General features: G+C 40.3%; 1 protein-coding gene across 3 annotated transcripts in view; it reads right to left on the bottom strand.

Moving 5' to 3' along the window:
• The window catches only part of BTBD9 (BTB domain containing 9), a 424,705-nt gene that overhangs the window by 350,865 nt on the left and 47,925 nt on the right, over positions 1 to 25,915 (bottom strand). For all 3 annotated transcript variants that reach the window (XM_007458166.1, XM_007458168.1, XM_007458167.1), the window contains 2 exons: positions 16,901 to 17,120; positions 13,017 to 13,136 (listed from right to left, as the gene is read on the bottom strand). In XM_007458166.1, coding sequence (XP_007458228.1) covers positions 13,017 to 13,136; positions 16,901 to 17,120 — 340 coding nt within the window. The remainder of the gene's footprint in view (positions 1 to 13,016; positions 13,137 to 16,900; positions 17,121 to 25,915) is intronic.

Raw genomic sequence — 25,915 nt, forward strand, 5'->3', positions numbered from 1 at the left:
ACAAGGACGTAGGGAAATAGGTACTATCATAAACTGCTGGTGGGAATAAGCTGGTATAATGCTTTGTATGGCATTTACCAATATGTTTCACATTTTAAGATGGTTGTATCTTCTGACTCTACTTATGTGAAGAGATAATCAGATATGTGAGCAAAGACTATACTGTCCTATAAAGGTAAAACCGGAAACATCCTTATAGTCCCCTCGATAGGGGACCAGTTAGGTAAACAACAGTACATTTAGAATACTGTGCTATTGTTAAAAAAGGATAAAGCAGATACTTATGTACTGACATGGAACGACAGCCACAATGAATATACATATGTGCAACGTTTCAAAATTATATGTACTACATGATATCATTTATATAAATAACATGTTTATGTATGGTTACACACAGAAGACAGACTAGATGAATATATGTCAAAATCCTAACATAATCTCTGTAGTCCAATCACATCTTAGATGTATAAAAGGAACTGTTAAATGATCTTTAAAAATCTCTCGGAAAAGTCCAGTTCGTGAATCTATAACTTTAAATTTTTCGGTTTACTTAAAGCAGGCTTATACATTTATTTACCACCTTTATTTCAGGCAAATATCCTGAGTTGGAATATTCTGTTCTGAGCCATATTTTCGCCCTAGAGAAATCAATGGTAAAAAGGAAGTTTACAGAGAAAAATATATTTTTGTGCATGACAGCTTACCGGTGTGATGCATCTATGAATCATACTGAAAATATGTCCCTTGAAATCAAAGAAAACAATATGTTTATACAAAGAATGTGCCCCAAAATTCTCCAATAAAGAAAAGTGTTTAATCAAAATATTTGTTGACAGCTGGTTAGTGCCAATTCTAAAGTAGAAAAGAAAATCAGTGTCATTGTAGACTTTTACTTTGTGTACAAGAGCTGAATATGCAAATTAGCCCCAAATGGAGACTCATTATCTGTTTTACACTTCAACTGTGATTTTAAGCACCGTAGGTATATATACACACACACATCCAGAATATACATATATCTCAACAAACCATGCACATCATCTGTTCAGAACTGGGAAACGCACGCATGCTTCTATAATATTAAATGGAAGGCAGATGGTAGGCACTGATCAACAGAAATAAAGTGAAATCCTTCTAAATCCTACTCCGCTAACAACCCTCTCATTTTTTTCTTCAGAAAGATATCAAGCAGTTCTTCATTACTGTTGATTTCTAACCTCAAAATTACAATAGGCAATGCAAAAGAGCATTTCAAAGAGGAAAAGATTGTCTTTTGGTACAAATTCTCTTTCACAGTCTTAGGTAGGAGATAACACTAACTTTGAAACTCATAGCTTACTGTAGTTTCATCAGTATCTAATGTGTAAATTAGCTCTTTCTATAACTGGAGGTTTAGCTTTCAAAATACACAATTACTGATCATTTTAGCCTGCATCACATTTCTTTTGCAGGGTGAAATGAACTAAAACAGCTGTTATATCCTAATAGCTTCATAATGTGCACAGAATTTCTATGACTATTAGAAATTAAACCTTCCTATCAGGGAAAACATATTCATGTGTATATATGACCCACATTATTTGGAAGTACAATTATTAACTTATGAAATTATAATTTGAAACATAATGAAGTAAGGCTACTAGAGAAAATATTACAGTTCTTAAATGAGGTCAAAGCTGCTGGTCCACACTGATCAGTTCCCCCACCTTTCCTAGCATCAATAAAAGTACTTTGGGCCAAAGGAAGTCCCAGTGCTCATGCTACCACCATTCCCTGCAGGGATCGAGTCCTCTATTTTCATACCGGGTGATGAATTTTTAAAGGTGAGCCAAGTCTGGCACTCTGCCCAGAATTGCTGGCAGCTGACAAGCAACCTGGTTTCACTTCTGGTCCACTGTCTCTTGAGCTAACCTTGTATCCACAGAAAGCATCCTGATCTAGAGAACCTGTACCATTTATAATGATGACTGAGAAAGCTCTGATGATTGCATTAACCATGGGACTTGTACATACAGTTCTCTTTAAGCATATTTTCTGTGGAAAGAATAAAATGGTCTCGTTTCTTAGTATCTCCTTTTAACACTGGAAAAAACAGCAGTGTTAAAAGGATTTTTCCAGAAAAAAAAAATGATTATTATCCAACCACCTGCATTCAAGAATGTCAGAGGCATAAAGGGATTCAACAAGATATCTGATGAGCAGCTACTATCAAAGGAATATACAGTGAGGTCCAGGAACCACAAAATAATTACAAGATATACAAGATATATTATGTAATTAATGGCTAAATTGGATGATTCAAGCTATAAATGTTATGAAAAGTCAGAGCAATAAATGCTAGGCAGTGTGGGGTGAAATTTAAATATACGTAGGCCTAGGGGGCTTCCCTGGTGGTGCAGTGGTTAAGAATCCGCCTGCCAAGGCAGGGGATATGGGTTCGAGCCCTGGTCCAGGAAGATCCTACATACTGCGGAGCAACTAAGCCACAACTACTGAGCCTGTGCTCTAGAGCCCACAAGCCACAACTACTGAGCCTGCGTGCCACAACTACTGAAGCCTGCATGCCTAGAGCCCGTGCTCCACAACAAGAGAAGCCACCACAATCAGAAGCCCACACACCGCAACAAAGAGTAGCCCACACTCACTGCAACTAAAGAAAGCCCGTGTGCAGCAACAAACACCCAACACAGCACAAAATTAATTAATTTTAAAAATATATACGTAGTCCTAACTCTCCACTGAGAGAATTATTAACTACTTAACCAGTATCTTCTTTAGATTACCACTTCCAAAGTAAACAGGATTGGAAAATGACTATGTAGCTGTTTTTTTGTTTTTTTGCAGTACGCGGGCCTCTCACTGTTGTGGCCTCTCCCGTTGCAGAGCACAGACTCCGGACACCCAGGCTCAGTGGCCATGGCTCACAGGCCCAGCCGCTCTGCGGCATGTGGGATCTTCCCGGACCGGGGCACGAACCCGCGTCCCCTGCATCGGCAGGCGGACTCTCAACCACTGTGCCACCAGGGAAGCCCCCAGAAAATGACTATGTAATTCACAAATAAATCTGTGTCCAAGTTTGTTTATTTGTTTTTACCTCTAAGATCTAGCAGTCCTTCTTGACCTTCCAAAAAGAAAAGTTAGTGAAGCTTCACTCATCTGATATTATTTCCTCATTCAGTCCCGAAGCTGGGATGGAGGTCCTGGAAGCTCTTCCCCACCATTTCCATTAATTACTGGCTTTCTGCTCCCATTTCTATAGCTCACCTTTGCCTCTGTTTCCTATGCTGGAGGCCCCTGGGTCATATGAAGGAACCTGAAGTCCTAGATGGGTTTGTCTTCTATTCCTTCCTTGCTTTCTACTTGACAGACCCACAGTCCCATGCCCAATAGTTCAGTGTCTGGCTTCCTGGGTCAGGATTTCCTAAGTTCCATAAATAAGTGCTGGGAGAGCTACAGTGCCAAAAGAGATTCCAAAAGGAGATCTCGAATTGGAAAACGGACACAACCATGTTAACTTCCTTACAGACAGCATGTACCCAACAATGAAGTACCTACAAAAATGCATTATTTTTCTAAGCAAAAGACACACTGGCTCAAATCCTGGCTCCAGCAGAGGGATTTTTTTTTTCCTTCACTTCTTGGGTATTTTTACTATTCTCTGAATATTACTTGTGAAAATTAACCTAATTCATGGTTCTTCACAGGGACTCCTCTAGTCTTGTTGAAAGAAGTTTAAAAAAAACTTTAACTGAAACCAAGTCCCAGATATCTGAAACAGTTATTCAGGGTCACATGAAGAGAGAACTGTCAGTCACATAGTTTCTCTGAGCTTAGGGACATAGGTAGAAGGCCTGAGCAGGTAGATGGTAAATAGGGAATTTCTGGGTTTTTTGGCCACGCCATATAGCTTGTGGGATCTTAGTTCCCCAACCAGAGATTGAACCCAGGCCCTCAGTAGTGAAGGCGTGGAGTCCTAACCACTGGACCGCCAGGGAATTCCCATTAAATAGATGATTTTGACTGCTGAGACCAAGCAGGGAATTTCTAATAAGAACCAAAGATGAAGCTAAAGAAGCAGAAGGGCCCAATGATGGAGAGTTTTGGGTGAAGAGTTTAGATTTGACCAAGTCCACTGCATACTCTGCCTTTGGAAAGAGAACAAAGAGCATCCTTTTCCCCTTATTTTTTCCTGCTCAATCCCTTGGTCCCTTTGTCCAAATTCTTTCTTCAGTAGGATCACCCATAACTATGCTCCAGCATACCATATATATATATGTGTATATATATATATATATATATATATATATAAAATGTATATAAATATAAATGTCTCTATTATTGCACTGATCATATTTTACTTTATCAATCTTTAGAAAGTTGTCACTCCTATTATATCATGAAATTCTTGAGAGCAGCAACTGTGTCTTGTCCACCCTTTTATGGTGGCACCTAAACTAAGTCCCTGCAATTTAACAGGTATTCAATAAATACCTGTTTGTTGAATAAATGTATGAATGAATAAGTCTTATAAGTAATAGAGTAGAATTGAGGAGAGGGAAAGCAGGAAAAAAAAGATGTTTGATGATCAACTGGGGGGTACTATCTGAACTTAATCCTGAACCTGACTGCTTGGGAAGCAACTGTACCACTACCATATATAGCTCTTGCCCTTCCAGAATGAAAAACATACAACGGCTGTTTGTGGTAGTAATAACAGGTCATTGGTGTTATTAACATCATCTCACACTTATTAAGAGATACTAAGTTATATTCTAAAATTATAAAATAAAATGCCAAGAAAAAGGACAACCCTGTTCTATTTTCTCATGTTTCAAGTCCTCCACTACACACAAAAGAAGCTCAACATGTTATTATCCTTTAAACAAAAATGAAACAAAAACAAAAAGCCTAGATTCAGCTGAAAAACTTAAGTACAAACAGCCATGTCTCAAAGGTCTTACGCAATATAAAACACAGTGGAGGGCTTCCCTGGTGGCGCAGTGGTTGAGAGTCCGCCTGCTGATGCAGGGGACACGTGCTCGTGCCCCGGTCCGTGAAGATCCCACATGCCGTGGAGCGGCTGCGCCCGCGAGCCATGGCCGCTGAGCCTGCGCATCCAGAGCCTGTGCTCCGTAATGGGAAAGGCCACAACAGTGAGAGGCCCGCGTTAACACACACACAAAAAAAACACAGTGAAAAATATTTTTGGTCTAATAAGAGGATCCTAAGTGAAAATAATAAATAGGAAATCCTCAACTAAAAGAAAAAAAAAAAGCAATTCAAGATGTAAAGGATCTTGTGAAGAGAAATTCCATAATATATGAAACTTGTTTCTAAATACAGCTGGTGGCGCAGTGGTTAAGAATCCGTCTGCCAATGCAGCGGACACGGGTTTGAGCCCTGGTCCAGGAAGATCACACATGCCGCAGAACAACTAAGCCCATACGCCACAACTACTGAGCCTGTGCTCTAGAGCCTGCAAGTCACAACCACTGAGGCCTGCGCGCCTAGAGCCCGTGCTCCGCAACAAGAGAAGCCACCACAATGAGAAGCCCGCGCACCGCAATGAAGAGTAGCCCCCGCTCTCTGCAACTAGAGAAAACCCCCCGCGCGCAGCAATGAAGACCCAACGCAGCCAAAAATAAATAAAATGAATAAATTTATTTAAAAAAAAATAAATATAGCTGAAGCAAAACAAATCAGGAGTTAAGAACACCAGGTTCACTCTGTAATAATAAAGTCTAAAATGATCTTATGGCGAATAAAGGGGCAGGAAAATTCAAAGTTCTATTGACAAACTGACAAAACATACATAAAGGATTGCTACACTCCCTCTGGGGCATTTTAAAAGAGAAAACTTCCCCAACTGTTCATCTTCCTCCTCCCCCTCATCAGTATCCTTGTCATGCAGGTGGCTATGGCCAGCACAAGCAGAGTCTGGCCACCCCGGGCCCTCTGTTTCAGCATTCCTGGAAACTGTTCCCGCCAAAAAGGCGGCAAGAGCTTCTCCAGGGCTCCATGTCTCCCCCTACTCTTAAGCAGAGCTATTTCTTCACCTCACAGTCTGCAGAGGCAACGTAGGACTGTGACGTTAACTGTGTAGTCACAGACCTGCATATTTAAATTCTCTGAGGCTCAGTTTACTCATTTGTAAAATGAAGGTAGTTAGTGGTGTTTCTCTCCTAGAGCTATCATGAGAATCATACAAGGGAGCAATGTGCGTCTGGCCCACAATAGATACTCAATAAATATTAGACTGTTCTCTTCCTGTCTCTCCTCTGAGGTCCTGTAACCCTCACTCTCTTTTCCTCACTCCTCCTTTCTTCTGCTCCCTGATTCCTTATAAATATTTAATGGATCTCTCTCCTTTGGGTTACTCTTCTATTTATTTCAAAATTCCAAAGGAAGATTAAAAAAAAGAACTTATTTGATAAAAAAAAATTAAGAGGAAAAAAAGAACTTATTTGTATAAAACTGAATAGCTCTACTACAGAAGCCCACTATACTTGGCAGACTACAAGTCAAGGGCTGGCTAGCACCTGAATGTACCTCTGCGGACTTCAGGCATAATTAATGCTCCACATGAGTAGAAAGACTTAAATAGTACAAATAGTTTTACATGCTATTTCACAAATCACAGAATTCAGAAAATTTATATTTAAATATGGTTTTATATTTTAAAAAGCAATTTTAATCTCTCTTTAGCCCCAAGTAAAATTGTTACGATTTAGTGACACCATGTGGCTACATTTTGCTTTGCACTCTTAGAAGAGACTTCTGTCTGCAGGTTGCTCTATACTAATTCAATTATGGTATCAAAGTTGTAGGTGGAGGTACAATTCAAACTAAGTGTGAACTAAAATGATTACTTTTAAAAAGTGAAACTGTTCCTTCTTCCTTTACAACTGAATAAGGCATTTCTTGACTTCTGAAGACACCAATCATATAAAGAAAGTAAAGGCTCGGCATAATTCTAGCTATGATTATAAAGCATCCTGGTGAACCACTGATTAATGTAAAACTGTCTACCTTTAAAAGTAAATAAATATATCAATGCCCAGGGGGTCAGGGGGAGAACAAAAGAGAAAAGGTGGAAGACACACACGCTTTTGTACAAGGTTAATATGGTAGGGGAAGAATGCTTCGATAAATAGCAATGTTTATTTTCTCATTTGTTTTATGTCTTGTATATCTATAGCACTGTTAGGTACTACAATCTAATGAAAATGGGTAAAAAAATTATGCTGCATCTACTGATGGCCGGGATGAGAGGGGACTTGGAATGTATGGCAGCAATAAAAGAGATTAAAAGTGCAATAAAAGTGCCCTAAACCAAAAAACAGTACAGTTTTAGTATTCATTAAATGAGGCCTCCTAGAGTAGACCAGTTACTCTTGAATAACATTCGATGTACACCAAAGAAAGCCTAAATATCTACAACAATTACCAGAGAATATCACCTCCTTAATCTCAATTTAAAACACCCAGCTCCCCGCTAGGGCTTCCCATAATCACCTATTTTAAATAACTACTCTCCTCCTCTTGACCCTGGGTCACTATCACAGTATCATTTTCACAACATTTACAATTACCTGTTGTGCTCTTACTGTTTATATCTGTTCCTCCCAATCTCTATAAGAGCAGAAATCTTGGCAGTCTTCTTCACCGTTATGGCCTCAGTATCCAGTACAATGCCTAGCACAAAGTAGGAGCTTATTTGTGAAATGAGTGAGTAACGGATGAATAAACAGATGAATAAATGAAGAAAAATCTATTTTCTTAGCTGGTGAAGCATGCCTAAATTTCTTGTTGTAAGTGAAAGTAGAACCATTCTAGTGAGATGTTTTTCATCATTTATGACCTCTACTGTGACCACTGAGACTAGAAGACAGGCCAGCAGATGCTCTACAACACCCTTTTGCCCATGACACATTTGGCACATTATAATCTCTCATTCTAAGAAAAGAAGAAAAAGGAGGGAAGGAAAAACTACAATGATTAAAACACTTTCATTAACAGTCAAAGAAATCAATGAACAGAGTGGAGTATATACTAGAATTTAGCACATGATAAATATGGCTGTTCACACTAGTATGGTAAGGAACGATTATTAAATAAATGGTCTTGGTCAACTGACTATCCCTAATCTGAAAAGATACATGAAAAATATTCTGGCTGGATTAAATATTTAGATACAAAGATAAAAATAACAAGTAGCAGAAAAAATTTATAAAAATATAACACTCTTTAACGTTGGAGTGAGGAACACCTTTCTAAACATGATATCAGACCACCAGAAACCATAAAAAGGACTGACAGATTTGACTACATTTTTTTAAACATAAAATTCTATATGGTAAAAAGTACTAATAAAACACTAAAAACTAATAACAAATTGCACAGTACATGATAGGCAAAAGTATAATCATACATACACAAACATACATCTAAATGTATATATACACCGCATATATACAATGTATATATGTATATCTATCAAGGTGTACATACCAACATAAAGTTCTCACAAGCCAAAAACAAAAAGATAATCACCCCAGAAGAAAAATATGCAAAAGACAAAAATAGGCTTTTATAAGTGAGAAATAACAAATATCAAGTATTATAAGATACCCTACACTTCACAGATGATAAAAGAAATCCAACTTAAAGTAAGACAATTTTTTACAGATCATAAATCACATTGGCAAAATGCTGACAATGCCTGCATTGGTGAGGGTTTGGAGAAGGGGCATTTCTATGTGCTATTGGTAGAAACTGAGTACAGCCTTATCAGAGGGCAAGCTTTATCAATATTTAAAATGTGTACTACATCATAATTTTATAATTAAAATGTCATAAAAAGACATTTCCATTTTGATAATTAAAAACAAAAGGAAAGGAAGAAAGAAGCTCAGTTTTGTGTTAAGTGAGTTCATCCATCCTGTGCCATGTTCTGAACCGTCAAGTTGCACCCTTCTCAACACCCTTTCTGGCCTCTGTGCTCCCCCGGATTCTCCTCTAACTCTCTGACCAGCCCCTGCAGTAAACCTGTCTGCCACCTACTCTTTCCTTCCCTCTCTCAATAGCTATATTCTTAAGGACTGTGCTTTTAGGCCCACTATTCCTCTCCCTCAACTCCCAGGTTTTATACCAAGTTCACTTTTGTAATTCCAGCTACCAGCCATATGCGGGCTACCTCTGCACGCATTCATATCCATGTTTTCAAGTCTTCTCATATTTCAGCAACATTTTGCAGCTGCCAAATTACCAGCACCGTGTTGAGAAAAAGCCAGAAAAAAAATTTAAAGCATCCCAGGGCACTCAATATTTCCACTCCTTGTTAGTATTTTTTGTTCAGTCCTAGGCTGTACCAACTAAGAAAGCTGTGGAAGGACTTGAAGAGAGCTTACTAGATAGCCAAGAAGACAGTTTGAAGGTTGGGGAATTTATGGGTAAAGCAGAAATTTCCTTTTCCTGAAAAAGGCAAAGCTGATAAGATATAAGATGGTTCTGAGTATCACATGAAAAACTGTACCAAAATTGACATCACTTTTCTTCATTTCCAGCTGGGGGCTAGGGGCTTTTGGCTACATAGAGCAGTCTCCACTTGACCCACAATGCATTCCTAAAAAGGACCCAGAAAGAAAGAGCAAACCATTTATTTCCCTCCATTTCACTGTTGTGGTTGTAACCATCACTCCGGCTTTGAAGCCTGACATCATCCTTATCACCACTATCGCAGTGAGGGGAAATGCTGACTAAATTACATTCCACAGGATATATAAATGGCAAATTTCATGTTATATATATTTTACCACAATTGAAAAATGCTTTACCAAAACCAAAATGTATGAAAACTGTTGGAAACATACAAATGGGCAGATTACTAAGATAAAGAGAACCATGGAAGGCATGTGTGTGGACTGGCAATATGGAAAAGTGCTGAAAGGGCCACACTCCTGAGATAAGGAACAGTTTCCTCATACCGAAAGCCACCACTGAGAGCCACCATGGCCACAGAGAATGGCAGGATGGCTCTCTTTCTCTGAAGGCCAAACACCAGTTCAGAGTCTCAGAAAGTAGAAGAGGTAATAAAAACAACTATTTACTGAGCCTCTACTTTGGGCCAGGCATTGTGCTCAGTACTTGTACATATGCTCTGTCATCTAACCCTCCACAGCAGACCCCAGGAAGGGTGCTGTTATTCCTGTTTCACTGGTGTAGAAATGAGGGCTTGGAGAGGCACACCTTTACTAAGATCACAATGCCAATATTAGATGAAACCAGGATTTGAGAAGAGCTCTAACTCTGCAGCCCATGATTTTCCTACTACTCAATGCTGATTTACATGCAGTTCAACCTAGACTCAAGAGAGAGGGCTGGGTAATCTCACAATTCACAGAGTATCTCTTCTTTAGTGAATATATTAAATGAAATCTTTCATCAATATACAACACTTGCATCCTTCAGAATTAACCTCGAAATTCACTTTCCTGAAGAAAAAACAGAAAGTAGACTTTGCAAAGAGTACAGAACCATTTACTACTCCAGAGTTTTCCAGCACAGATATACATTTTAACAAATACTTGGATAAAAAGCACCAATGAATATATATACATATTAATATTGAATCAGTCTCTTTCCATTACCTGGTCAGTGCCTTGACCCCAAACCTGTGCTAACATTTATAGAGTACCTACTGCATACAAGGTCATAACTTGAGAACTGCACAAGAATACTGAAAGATTAGAATCCATACTCCTTGCTTCCAAGAGCTTGTAATTTTAGTATGAGAGGCAAGACAAACACGCAAAGGACACTGAAGAACAAGGGTGACATACAAATGTGCAAATTAACACAATGCAAAGTGAACACTTACGTGCTAAGGAAATAAAGAATTTATATGTGCCCAGTGAAGTCCCTGAAAGAAGTGTATTTAGAACATTGTTTAGGAAGTCAATAAATGATTGTGAAGATAAGAAACACCAAGCGTAAGACATCCTTGGATAATCAATAGGGACTTATTCTTAAGTTCATTTTAAAATACTTCCAAAATTCCAAATTATTACAAAAGGCAGAGTTTATGAAGGAATGTAGTAACATAGTAAGTTAAAGTGGTTATAAATATTAAAATGTTTTCTCACTAAAATGCATATCAAGACTCCTTCCTTTTCTTGTTATCACTGTCTCTAACATCACCTTTGCTCAGTTTTTCTCAACCAGCGTGGGAGCTGGCTATACCAAGACAAAAACTAGAATCATGAAAAGAGCCAGGCTCTACAACACATAAAAGCAACATCAACAAAGGCAAGGCCACATAGGAGAGACAAAATAAGGAAAAGGAAGTATAAATAATACCCATTAATAAATGAGAGGAATTATATTTTCTAAAAGCCAGAGATCACGACTGAGGGTACATGTCTCCCTCCACAGAGTAGGAGTTTTCAGGTGGGTAAAGCACACAGCCTCTATCATAGCTGGTATTACAGTCACGATGATTTGTTCTGGGAGTCGTGTTCCTAGTGTTTCAAATTAAATACAAACACACAGTCCTTTGGTCCACGTCAGACACTTCGGTTGTTATGCTGCTTATTTTTTAATCTGATACAGCCATAATAATGTCAGTCGATGCAGACTCAATCCCCTCCTCTTCCTCGGGGCCCCTCTGTCACTCTCAAAGTATCCCTAGGCAGTTCTGAGATACAGAATCTTCACTCAATTTCTTGTCCCTCTCATTTTAATCCATTCAAAACTCCTCTGATAAAAGAGCAACTGCTAGACCTGAGACACTTTAGTCCGTCTTTGGGGAAATGAAATTGATTTTCTTCATTTCCACACAAGAGTATCCTTGGGTAACAATATTGTGTCCAGTCATACCCATAATAAAAAAAAATGTAGGTGATAATCTTTACTGTACCAGAGGCTGAAAGGTTTTGTGGAGTTCCTGTGGTAGAAGTAAGAATTCAGCCTGATGCTGTCAGATCATACGTTTAATAAGTATAAGGGTGCCTTCTGACCGAGAGAGTAAGTGCTGTGGGGCATCCCCATCTGCTCCAACTCAGCCACACAGGGATGTCAGCTGGGGTCACTAGTACGGGTGTGGAGCGGAGTGGGTAAGGGGCCAGCTCCATGTGCTCCCTGGCTTACACCCACCATATCCCTTCTTGACACACCTAATTAAACAAACCAATCACTTTCTGCCTTCAATCTCTTGAGTTTAGGGTGAAGAATATCTGAGGGAAATTTCCAAGGGGAAAATCACAATAGAAAAAACACAACAGAATTTCAGGGGCCTTTAACCACCTTTCCCAACTCCCAAATTCATTATTCACACTGGTTTTGCAGAATTTCAGAAAGAAAGCTTAAAAGATGGCTTACATCTAAAGTAAGAATATGAAATGTTAGAATAGCTTATCAGTACTTTTTAAAAAACAAACTTACATGGAGCTAAAATACATAATGACAATAAAAGTTAAGGTGCTCTGGTTGAAGGGAAGGTGTGAGCCTGGAACCCCACCAGCTCAGCCTCCCTTGCCCCAAACCCAACCCCACTAGAAACACCTGCTCTTTCAAACTCCACTGATATCCACTGACCTAGAAAAAGAACATGCACAATGGCACCCAAAAATCTCCTCCTGGCCCTGAGGACTGCCAGGGAAGCCTCCAGAAATATCTCTCATGGTTTTTGTGAAAAGAACACACCCCCTAACAATAACTCTGCTTTCAAGGTATAGCATGGAATTTAAAAAGCATTTCCACTTCTCAGTGTGTCGTCCCTTCTTATTCATTTACATGCCTTTACATAAATATGGTACAAAACAGTTCCACAGTACACTCTAAATATTAAGATGCTTAATTTTCCATAGTATCCCTAAGTTTTTTAGTTGGGACGCATTCAGTAACTGATATCCTGGAAAACTTTTCTTCTATGAGACAGAAAAATGAAATCTGTTTCTCAACAACCAGATCTCTTTAAAAAACATCAAAATCATTTAGAAGCCATGAGAACTAACCTGCAGACACGGGCTGGAAAATACAGCTTTTGCCACGAACGACACAGATATTGCGAATGATCAATCACTCTGATCCAATCAAGTTCATCCATTGAGACTTCAATGAAGTATGAATAAGACCTATGAATCAAAAGGAAAAAGGCAGAAAAAAGTATCATATTAAAATAACAACACAAAGTTATATTTTTTAGCAGCTTTTTTTTTTTTTTTTTTTTTTCTGCGTTGGAATTAATTTATTAATTAATTTTTGGCTGCGTTGGGTCTTCATTGCTGTGCTTGGGCTTTCTCTAGTTGTGGCGAGCGGGGGCTACTCTTCTTTGCAGTGCGCGGGCTTCTCATTGTGGTGGATTCTCTTTTTGTGGAGCACGGGCTCTAGGCGTGTGGGCTTCAGTAGCTGTGGCTCGCGGGCTCTAGAGTGCAGGCTCAGTAGTTGTGACACAGGATTAGTTGCTCCGCACCATGCAGGATCTTCCCAGACCAGGGCACGAACCCGTGTCCCCTGCATTGGCAGGAGGATTCTCAACCAGTGCATCACCAGGGAAGCCCCCCGAAGTTATATTTTTAAAAAATGTTAAAAGGTACAAAAAATACACTATTCATGAATTACATTTTCTGCATAATGACCAAATTCTGATGATGACGAAATGTGTATAGATCCCCCTAACATAGCATTCGCCACAATGTATTGAAATTATCTCTTTGCATGTCTGTCTGCCTTATTAGGTCTCAAGCTGGTTAAGAACACGGACCATGCCATATTTATCTGCATATATCTGGGGTCTAGCACGGTGCTTGTCACATATCAGGCATATAAGATATAACAGGACCAGGATGCCTTGCATATACCGTATTAACAGGTTAATAAAGCCATGACAGAGAGAGGACAGAAAACAGAGAAGTGTGCCTTCTCCCTCTACCTTCACTGGCCTGGGCACCCAGCCCTCCTGTCTCAGGAGGAAAGCCAACTCAGAATGGTTCCTCACAGAGGCCAGCTTATCTCCTGCTTCCTCCCAGTCTCCTACCATCCCACACACAGATACAGCCTGCAGAAAAATAAATGACATGGGTGAAGAAATAGTATGTATTCCTTTTCAGTACAACTTAAAATTTGGCAGCTAATAATCTAGCAGTAATGAAAACAGCCTATCATCCTCCCCTGGTCAGCTACCCTGGACCATTACATGCTGGTTCCATACTGAACAAATCTATATTCCCCTGTCATAAGCCAAATTTAAATTTGAGATGCAGTTATTACTTGTACTGTAATATCAACGGGAACAATCTCAGAAGATTTAGGTGACCATAAATGTCAGCCTGCAACCAACAGTTGTGACCAGAAAAGGTCAGCTTATTTTGTGTCATCCCCTCATTTTCTGCTGTCCCCTCACTCCCATTCATTTTATTGCTCAGTCTCAAACTGATTATAACCTTTTATTGAAACTCTCTGGGTTATCAGCAATGCAGGATATAATTTTACAACACATGTGAGAATCTTTTTGGCTTAAGATTCTGAATTTTTCACCTTTGCTTAGAATAACTTCTGTGAGAAAGGAACTAGTATATGGTAAAGTTAAGTTCCCCGTGAATGAAACGCACATACTAAAACAAACTGGGGCTTCCCTGGTGGCTCAGTGGTTAAGAATCCACCTGCCAATGCAGGGGACACGGGTTCAAGCCCTGGTCCGGGAAGATCCCACATGCCGCAGAGCAACGAAGCCCGTGCGCCACAACTACTGAGCCTGAGCTCTAGAGCCCGCGAGCCACAACTACGGAAGTCTGCGTGCCTAGAGCCCATGCTCCACAACAAGACAAGCCACCACAATCAGAAGCCGGCGCACCAAAACAAAGAGTAGCCACAACTAGAGAAAGCCCACACGCAGCAACAAAGACCCAATGCAGCCAAAAATAAATAAATAAAATTAATTAATTAATTAAAAAAATAAAAATAAAACAAAGTGGCCTATAAATATTTAACATCTTGGAAATGAAAAGTACTTTCAGTTTCAAATGTACTAAACTTTTCTTTATTATTTTTATACTAATTGCATTATTAACTAAATGAGTTAATATACGTAAAGCTTTTAGAACAGTGCCTACTACTATTATCAATCAGAGACTCTTGTAAATAATACGTGAAATTTGCTCCATTTTGCCAACTAAACATCATATCATATCCAACGATACATATCAGGAAACATATTCTTAATTAAAAAGAATGAGATAACCTAGAGATAACCTCCAATACCCATGCACATGGGAAATGCTGACTCTCACTTCATAAAGCTTCCCTCACACTTGCCTCAAATGGCCTGAAAGGCCAGGGTGGTGGTCAGTGGTGCTAACAAAAGAAATGAACTAACCAGCAAGATCTGCAGGGTCTCATCACCCTTACCATTAAGCCCTTCATGCCCAGACTCAAAGAGGCATGAGTAGGGCCTAGGAGACTGTACACCAGAGACTGGGTGCACAGGTTTAGGATAATGACGAGCAGCAATGAGGGAGACTGTTCAGTTCTTGGTCATCCTGCTGCTCTGGTACTTATGCCATGGCTGAACTCAGTGGGTGAAAACATCAGAGTGGCTAGAAAGGAAGGCAGAATCTTGAAGCCACTGTGAAACTGGTGGGTTCCTAGGCTGGAGCCCATCAAGTTTTTTTCACATATTTCTTTTGTTTTGATAATGATATTTATCCACACTAAAAGACAATTTTTTTCTTTGTCCACAGTATAAAGTATATTTTAAAAGTTATCATAATATCCAAAAGTAAGGAATCAAGTAAATAAACAATGGTAACCCATATAGTGGAATACCAAACAACTATTAAAAGTAACATTTTACATGGATAAACGACAAGGCCCTACTATATAGCACAGGGAACTATATTCAATATCATGTAATAAACCATAATGGAAAATATGAAAAAGAATATATATGTAAAACATATTTGTATATATATATGTTTTATATATATACAAATGTGTTTGTATATATATATGTTTTATATAAACACATTATAAGTAAACTATATTTCAAAAAAAATTTTTTTAAAGTAACATTTTACAGGAATATTTTTAAAAGAGTAGAATATTCACAGTGTATTAATTAAAAAGTGAAGTTACTTTTTGTACATCTAACCTTTATTTTGTAAAACTATGTGTGGTTTTACAGGTTTCTGGTGTGTGTGTGTGTGTATGTGTGAGACTATGCATAACAAAAAAATACTGGTTACAGACTTCCCTCGTGGTGCAGAGGGTAATAATACGCCTGCCAATGCACAGGGCAGGGGTTCGAGTCCTGGTCTGGGAAGATCCCACATGCTGCGGAGCAACCAAGCCCGTGAGCCACAACTACTGAGCCTGCGCTCTAGAGCCCACGAGCCACAACTACTGAGCTCATGTGCCACAACTACTGAAGCCTGCGCAGCTAGAGCCCATGCTCCACAAGAGAAGCCACCGCAATGAGAAGCCCACGCACCGCAATGAAGATTTGCCCCCGCAAGCCACAATTAGAGAAAGCCCGCACTCAGCAACGAAGACCCAACACAGCCAAAAATAAAATTAATTTTAAAAAAGTACTGGTTAGACAAATATAAAAATTAATAATAGGCAGTGAGATTACTAGCAATATTTATTTTCTTCTTTGTGCTTTTCTACATTTTCTGTTTTCCACAATAAACACATATTCATTACTTTTATAAGCAGAAAAAAGCAAAAAATGTTATTTTTTTAAAGAAACCACCCTTTAATTCTTCCCCCAAAACTAAACTTCAAGAGTGATAAAAAAGATATAAACCAGCAAATCTCTTAAACCAAAGCAGATGACCACAAAGTTAGGCCATCTCAATCAAACATGTCAGTTTCTCTCCAAGTCATGCAAATGACTCACCGGCTATCTCGGTCCCACAGGAGTATCCGTATATGATTGATAATGGACGGCTGACCTAGCTTAATCTCGATGCCAGAACGGCAGTCATCATCAATTGGGTGCCTAGAAAATCCATGATCCAAATCATAATTTTGAGTGTCACCATCTAATAAGGCAGACTTCAGCTCCCCTTTTACCACCTGGGCTCCATATTTCATAGTTGCAATGTTTTCTTCTGGTACTACAGTTAAAAATAGAAGAAGCAAGATTAATGGTTACTTATGAAATTTTCCGTATTTTGGGAAAAAAGATAAAATTCTAGCATTTTAGTTGATGCTAGTATACGCATTTAATTTAACGAGAGAGAGGAGATATGGAGTGTCTGTGAGGATTAAGATACCACCATAGTTGAAATTTAATGACATCATCACAGCCACAAAGTACCTGGGACTAAGACTACTAAGAAAAAGCTGTAAATACTAGAAAAAACATGTTCTAGGACAAACAAACCAGCTCTACTGAGTTAATTCTATTAGTAGCTTTAATTTAATATCTACTGGACAAAACTAGCATGTAAAATGACCTGTACCTGCCATCTGGACTGAGCACGAAGTATAAAAGCAAAGCAAACAGGTCATACATCTTATAAAACAGGAAGAGAAAGACCCCAATACAGCGGAGCTGTTGGTCATACAAGGACGTGCTGAAATCAATTAGTTAAAAATCAAGAATATGTTTAAAAGAAGATATATTTTTACTTCACTTGAATATTTTTAAAAATAAAAATTCAAAAAAAAAATTCAGGGGCTTCCCTGGCGGCACAGTGGTTGAGAATCCGCCTGCTAATGCAGGGGACACGGGTTCGAGCCCCGGTCTGGGAAGATCCCACATGCCGCGGAGCAACTAGGCCCGTGAGCCACAACTACTGAGCCTGCACGTCTGGAGCCTGTGCTCCGCAACAAGAGAGGCCGCGATAGTGAGAGGCCTGCGCACCGCGATGAAGAATGGCCCCTGCTTGGCACAACTAGAGAAAGCCCTCACATAGAAACTAAGACCCAACACAGCAAAAATAAATAAATTAATTAATAAACTCATACCCCCAACAACTTAAAAAAAAAAAAAACTCAGTCTGTCATCAAAATTAATACTATGGGGCTTCCCTGGTGGTGCAGTGGTTGAGAGTCCGCCTGCCGATGCAAGGGACACAGGTTCGTGCCCCAGTCCGGGAGAATCCCACATGCCACGGAGCGGCTAGGCTCATGAGCCATGGCTGCTGAGCCTGCGCGTCCGGAGCCTGTGCTCCACAACGGGAGAGGCCACAACAGTGAGAGGCCCGTGTACCTCAAAAAAAAAAAAAAATTAATACTATGATTATAATTAACCCCCCCTCCCCTCTCCAACACTAGATGTACTAAGAGTCAATTGTTCCTGGGACTCTGAAGTCCTCTATGCAAATTTTGCTTCACAGATCTAGAACCTGTCTTCCAGGTACTAACATTCTAAAACTGACACTCTCCATGGAGAGACAACAGGCAGCATAAAGTAGATGTTAAGAGCCTGAGATTCAAAGTCAGAGTTTAAATAATGGTGCCACCTTTAACCAGATGTATCAATTTGGGGAAGTCACTTTCTCTGAACTTCAATTTCTCAATAGGGCAACATCTCCCAGGTGTTTTTGTTTAAGGATTAAATGAGATGATCTTTGCAAAGCACAAAGTAAGCTCTAAAAAAAAGATTGCCAGTATTATTACAAAATATGTATAAAAAGCACACATAAAACTAAGCAAGTTTACAGACTGTAAATAAATGCTGAATTCTCACAGAATATGTACATCTTGGCTGTGTGATTTGAATAGGGGAAAGTATGAGCTATAATTAGGCTCTTAGGGAAAAGGAGTAAGTAATTCATCATTGCAGATTTCTTGGCAAATGTGGGTTTAAAAACTTTTTTTCAAATGAAGACAGAGAAAGATGATTTAAAAATGAAGCTGAAAAGTGGGGGTTGGGGTGAGTTTAATTAACCTTCAAAAAACTAAGGCAACTGAGATAACCAAACCAAATGAAAACAAAACCTAGTCATGATCAACTTCTTACCACCAGAGGCCTAAGTGCTCAGTTTATAACGTTCTACGTTCTATTAGCTCATGAAAATCACACATATTCTTCATATTTATTTTTCATTTATTTAACAAACTTTATTAATTCCTTTAACTTACTCCTCATAATAATCCTTTGAGTGTAGGACTACTATTATATCCATTTCACAGATGGGGAAGTGGGGGCAGAGAAAGGTTAAATGGACTTTGTTGCCCAAGGCCATACAGCCAGCAAGGAGCTGAGGTGCTATCAGAACACAGGCAAACTGTTTCCAGGGGCCCTGCCCTGCTACTACCTTCATAAAGGGTTTCTGATGGGAAGACCATACTTTTCCCCTCTTACTAGTCCCTTCCCTCTAAGGTTACTTAGGACCCAAAGGAAAGAAACAGTCTATTATAGCTTTTTTTTTTTAGAAAGTTGGACTTAAAATGAGAAAACCTAAGTTTGAGACTCAGGCTCTACCACTTATTATCCCTGATGAGGCCTCTTAGTCTCTATGAATCTGTTTTCTCATCTAAAAATAATAATATTTTACCCAACCCACCCACGGGGCTACTGTAAAAATTACACTATAAATAATATATGCTAAAGTACTATGGGACTTCCCTGGTGGTGCAGTATTTAAGACTCTGCGCTCCCAACGCAGGGGGCCCAGGTCTGATCCCTGGTCAGGTAACTAGATCCCACATGCATGCCACAACTAAGGGGCCCACCTACTGCAACTAGGGAGCCGGTGAGCCGCAACTAATACCCAGCGTGACCAAATAAAAAGATAATAAAAAAATAAAGTCTACAAAGTACTCTATAAGAATTCAGTTAGTCAAAAAACATTTACTGAAGACCCATTCTGTACCAGGTACCCTGTGAGGCACTGGATATCTCTCAGTGAACCAGACAGAGATAGGCCCTGCCCTCCTGGTGCCTCCAATCTAGATATGAAGCACTTTATAAGCAAGCAAAGAAAAGCTTCAAATTTGTGATTTGTGAATCCTCAGCAGAGATGACTTGTGAACCCCCTAGTTTACAGATGAAGATACTAAAAGATACTAAAAGATACTAAAAACTACAACTGGGAAGACAGAATACTAATAGAGTCAAAGAGTTTTCAAAGTATTAACGGTTCATTGCTATTACTGTCTTTATGTGATAGATGAGACAAATTTTATTTATTTTTATTTATTTATTTGTTTGTTTATGGCTGCACTGGGTCTTCACTGCTGCGCACAGGCTTTCTCTAGTTGTGGTGAGCAGGGGCTACTCTTCGCTGTGGTGTGCAGGCTTCTCATTGCGGTGGCTTCTCTTGTTGCGGAGCACGGGCTCTAGGCGCATGGGTTTCAGTAGTTGTGGCACGTGGGCTCAGTAGTTGTGGCTCTCAGGCTCTAGAGCACAGGCTCAGTAGTTGTGGCACACAGGCTTAGTTGCTCCATAGAATGTGGGATCCTCCTGGACCAGGGCTCAAATCCGTGTCCCCTGCATTGGCAGGCAGATTCTAACCACTGCGCCACCAGGGAAGTCCCCAAATTTTAAATTCTAGTTTAGAAGCAAGGAATAGATTCAGTCATTCATTTATTTTGAAAAGTCTAGATTTAGGCACTGTGCTAAGTGCTAGGAAAACACAGGGGAAAAGACATAATTACAGTCCTCAAGAAGCTCGGTCTAAGTAGGAGTGCAGGCAAGAAAAGCAAAAATGATACTATCACAGTGGCAAGCCCCCTCAGTCTAGTTACTGGAAACTATGGGAATAGGTTCATGGTACCATGTACCTACAGCACAGATTTAAACACACACACACACACACACAAACACACACACACACACTCACATATAAACCAATAATATAACTTAGCCTAGCAACAGATTGACTTTTAGCCAAATAAAAAATCTTGAGGATAGAAGTTGTGATGTTATAAACATGAAGAAACAAGAAATTACTGTTCTCTTTCGCAAAGTCTAAAACCTGATACACAAAACAAAGTATAACTCAGCCGGAATAGAAAAAGCACTAACTTTCAAGGCAGAAATATCTCCACAGCTAAAACAAAACTAAACATTAAGGAATGGGCTGAGTACAAGTAGTTCAAATATTCTAAGGAAAGAAATTAATTAAAAAGTTGATTTCCTTTCCCCAGGCATATAGACAAATGCTCATCATTAGACGTAGTTTTGTACATATATAAACCACACTCTCAAAGAGACTAACCACCACTGGTAAGTTACAAACATCCTTTGGATCCTCTTTTTTTTTTAAGGGGGGTGGAAATCACTATAATTTGGTAAAAAGCCTCAGGATATGCAACTGTAAGAATTAAACCTTCTAGTAACCAATATTAATGAACTAAAAAAAAAAAAAAAAGATTTAGTATTTATGCCCCTAGATACTAATTCCCTAGTCCCAAGATAGAACCTCTCAATGTTTCATGAAAAGTCCCCAAAAACTCAGAACCTATACCCAGGGAAGAACAAAAAAAACAGATAAATCTCATCAATAATTTCAAAATAAGCAGAACTATCCTTCCAGACCATCAGCTAAGGAACAGTTCGGAAATTTTAGACCCCTTTTTCCCTAACTGTGAAGAAATCTGATTTTTTCAAAATGGCATGAATGTCTGAATAAATATTTTTTAGGGTCTGAGAGGAAAGTGATATGCTTCCTTAGTTATTTCTATTATTAGTTTTATTATTCATATAATTAAAAAGGTAGAAAAACAGTCTGCTACTTAATCATTTCTCGAGTTTATAAGTTACATAAAAGATTCCCAAGCATTTGTATAATCTCCTCCTTGAGCTTCCACTAAATTATTCCAAAATGAAGAATTTAACATTTATGAGCAGCATATCATTCCAGAACTGAGGGCTCCTCAACTGGTTGATTACTCCCTTTCACGGTAATTTCATGGGTCTATAGTAACCCAGGTCTGATACCTATACTGACCAGCTGATCAATTCCAAGCTACCAGTAACTACATGAAATGTCCAAAGCATCTCCTCAGTTCTGCAGCAATATCCCAAACTTATCCTTATAACTAAACCAGTTCTGAGGCCCTATGAACACCTCAAATCAAAACTAGGGCAAGAAGGGGGAAAAAAGGAGCTTATATAAGTAAGGATCCAACAATTAAGATTTACAAAGGCTAAAACTATATTACTCATCTTGTTACTTCTCCCCTCTCTACCCTCCTACCCTTTATCGAAGGCTGACCCTCAACCAGCATCACCCTCTAGCATCTCTAATCTCTTCTCCAACCTCTCCTGACGCGTTCCCTCTAGCTACCATACTATTTCTCTACTACCTTTACTCCAATTCACATATCAGATAGTCAACATATTGTATTTACTATAATTTTCAAACCCATGGCCTAATTCCCTGTTTAGTGAAGCTTCTGTCCAGACTACTAACCAACTCACCACAATTTATATCCAAAATTTTTCTCTCCATTCTCATTCTTCTTGCCCTCCCAGCATCACCAGATACCACTGACCACCCACTCCATAGCAACGCTCTCTGCTCTTTTGGCTTCCGTAACCCTATCTCAGTTTTCTTCCTACCTCTAATTCTTCCTTCTCTATCTTCAGCCCCTGGCCATAAGTCTCCTCTAAGTCTCAGACTTTGATTTTCACTTCTTTCTCTACACTCTAGCCCAGGTTTCAGTTCTTTTACCACAAGCTTTGACTGCTTCCTGAACACCAGTAATATGCTTCCACTGCTTTTAGACAATTCTCATTGTATTAATTCATCAAGTGTCATCTACAGACTAACCAGTGTGTTGAATGTTGAGGATACAAAGATCAGTGTGCCTTCAAGGATCTAAAACAAGTAAATAAAAAGGTTTAAAAAATGTGATCAATGTGATAACTCCTACACAGACATACAGAGATAAGGAAGAACACAAACTAACAATATAACAATGGTTTCCTACAGTATTGAGCTTACACACATTATTTGCACACATTACTTCGAGTAATTCTAATAACAATATGCAAAGATATAAAACTAAAGGTAAAATTCCTTATGTGACTTAACATCAGGTCATGCAACTAGTAAGTAACTAATTCAGGACTTGAAGTCAAATTTGTCTCGCTCCAAAACCTATGCTTTTTCTTCTATGACCAATGAAAAGAAATATAAATCTGATGAGTCAGGAGAGAAGTCCAGGCTAAGGACACCTATTTAAGATCAATCAGTATTTCAAAAGAGTGTCTGAAGTCATGGACAAGGAAAAGATCACTCAGGGAAATAACTAACATGAGACAGAACTTAGAATTTAGATATCCCAGAAACTCTCAAACTCAGTAAGTCTAACTAACTGCTGAATAATCATCGACAGGAAGACATTGGAACTCACCAAAAAAGATACCCCACATCCAAAGACAAAGGAGAAGCCACAATGAGATGGTAGGAGGGGCGCAATCACAATAAAATCAAATCCCATAACTGCTGGGTGGGTGTCTCACAAACTGGAGAACACTTATACCACAGAAGTCCACCCACTGCAGTGAAGGTTCTGAGGCCCACGTCAGGCGTCCCAACCTGTGGGTCTGGCAACAGAGGGAGGAATTCCTAGAGTATCAGACTTTGAAGGCTAGTGGGATTTGATTGCAGGACTTCGACAGGACTGGGGGAAACAGAGACTCCACTCTTGGAGGGCACACACCAAGTAGTGTGTGCATCAGGACCAAGGGGAAGGAGCAGTGACCCCATAGGAGACTGAACCAGACCTACATGCTAGGGTTGGAGGGTCTCCTGCAGAGGCAGGGGGTGGCTGTGGCTCACCGTGGGGACAAGAACACTGGCAACAAAAGTTGTGGGAAGCACTCCTTGGCATGAGCCCTCCCAGGGTCTGCCATTAGCCCCACCAAAGAGCCTGGGTAGGCTCCAGTGTTGGGTCGCCTCAGGCCAAACAACCAACAGAGAGGGAACCCAGCCTCACCCATCAGCAGGCAAGCAGATTAAAGTTTACTGAGGTCTGACCACCAGAGCAACACCCAGCTCTACCCACCACCAGTCCCTCCCACCAGGAAACTTGCACAAGCCTCTTAGATAGCCTCATCAACCAGAGGGCAGACAGCAGAAACAAGAACAACTACAATCCTGCAGCCTGTGGAACAAAAACCACATTCACGGAAAGGCAGACAAGATGAAAAGGAAGAGGGCTATGTACCAGATGAAGAAACAAGATAAAACCACTAAAACAACTAAATGAAGTGGAGATAAGCAAAAAAGAATTCAGAATAATGATAGTGAAGATGATCCAGGACCTCGGAAAAAGAATGGAGGCAAAGATCGAGAAGTTGCAAGAAATGTTTAACAAAGACCTAGAAGAATTAGGGGAGGAGCTTCAAGATGGCGGAAGAGTAAGACGCGGAGATCACCTTCCTCTCCACAAATACATAAGAAATACAAATACATGTGGAACAGCTCCTATAGAACAGCTACTGAACGCTGGCAGAAGACCTCAGACCTCCCAAAAGTCAAGAAACTCCCCACGTACCTGGGTAGGGCAAAAGAAAAAAGAAAAAAACAGAGACAAAAGGATCGGGACGGGACCTGCACCAGTGGGAGGGAGCTGTGAAGGAGGAAAGGTTTCCACACACTAGGAAGCCCCTTCACGGGCGGAGATGGCGGGCGGCGGAGTGGGGGAGCTTCGGAGCCACGGAGGAGAGCGCAGCAAAAGGGGTGCAGAGGGCAAAGCGGAGAGATTCCCGCACAGAGGAACGGGGCCGAACAGCACTCACCAGCTCGAGAGGCTTGTCTGCTCACCCGCCGGGGCGGGCGGGGGCTGGAAGCTGAGGCTCGGGCTTCTGTCAGATACCAGGGAGAGGACTGGGGCTGGCTGCATGAACACAGCCTGAAGAGACTAGTGTGCCACAGCTAGCCGGGAGGGAGTCCAGGAAAAAGTCTGGAGCTGCCGAAGAGGCAAGAGACCTTTTCTTCCCTCTTTGTTTCCTGGTGCGCGAGAGGGGATTAAGAGCGCCGGTTAAGGAGCTCCAGAGAAGGGCACGAGCTGCGGCTATCAGCACGGACCCCAGAGACGGACATGGGACGCTAAGGCTGCTGCTGCCGCCACCAAGAAGCCTGTGTGCAAGCACAGGTCACTATCCACACCTCCCCTCCCGGGAGCCTTGCAGCCTGCCACTGCCAGGGTCCCGTGATCCAAGGACAACTTCCCCGGGAGAACACACGGTGCACCTCAGGCTGTTGCAACGTCACGCTGGCCTCTGCCGCCGCAGGCTCTCCCGCATCCGTAGCCCTCCCTCCCCGCAGCCTGAGTGAGCCAGAGTCCCCGAATGAGCAGCTCCCTTAACCCCGTCCTGTCTGAGCGAAGAACAGACGCCCTCAAGAGGCCTACACTCAGAGGCAGGTCCAAATCCAAAGCTGAACCCTGGGAGCTGTGTGAACAAAGAAGAGAAAGGGAAATTTCTCCCAGCAGCCTCAGAAGCAGCAGATTAAATCTCCACAGTCAACTTGATGAACCCTGCATCTGTGCAATACCTGAATAAACAACGAATCATCCCAAATTGAGGAGGTGGACTTTGGGAGCAAAGATATATATTTTTTTTCCCTTTTTCTCTTTTTGTGAGTGTGTATATGTATGCTTCTGTGTGTGATTTTGTCTGTATAGCTTTGCTTTTACCATTTGTCCTAGGGTTCTGTACGTCTGTTTTTTTTAGTTTTTCTTTTACTTTAAAAAATTTTTTCCTTAATAATTAGTTTTTATTTTAATTATTTTATTTTATTTTACTTTATTTTATTTTATCTTCTTTCTTTCTATTATTTCTCCCTTTTCCTCTGAGCCGTGTGGATGAAAGGTTCTTGGTGCTCCAGCCAGGCATGAGGGCTGTGCCCCTGAGGTGGGATAGCCAACTTCAGGACACTGGACCACAAGAGATCTCCCAGCTCCATGTAACATCAAAAAGCGAAAATCTCCCAGAGATCTCCAT

The sequence above is a fragment of the Lipotes vexillifer genome, unplaced genomic scaffold, assembly GCF_000442215.2.
Source record: "Lipotes vexillifer unplaced genomic scaffold, Lipotes_vexillifer_v1.1 scaffold4, whole genome shotgun sequence".
NCBI classification, from domain to species: domain Eukaryota; kingdom Metazoa; phylum Chordata; class Mammalia; order Artiodactyla; family Lipotidae; genus Lipotes; species Lipotes vexillifer.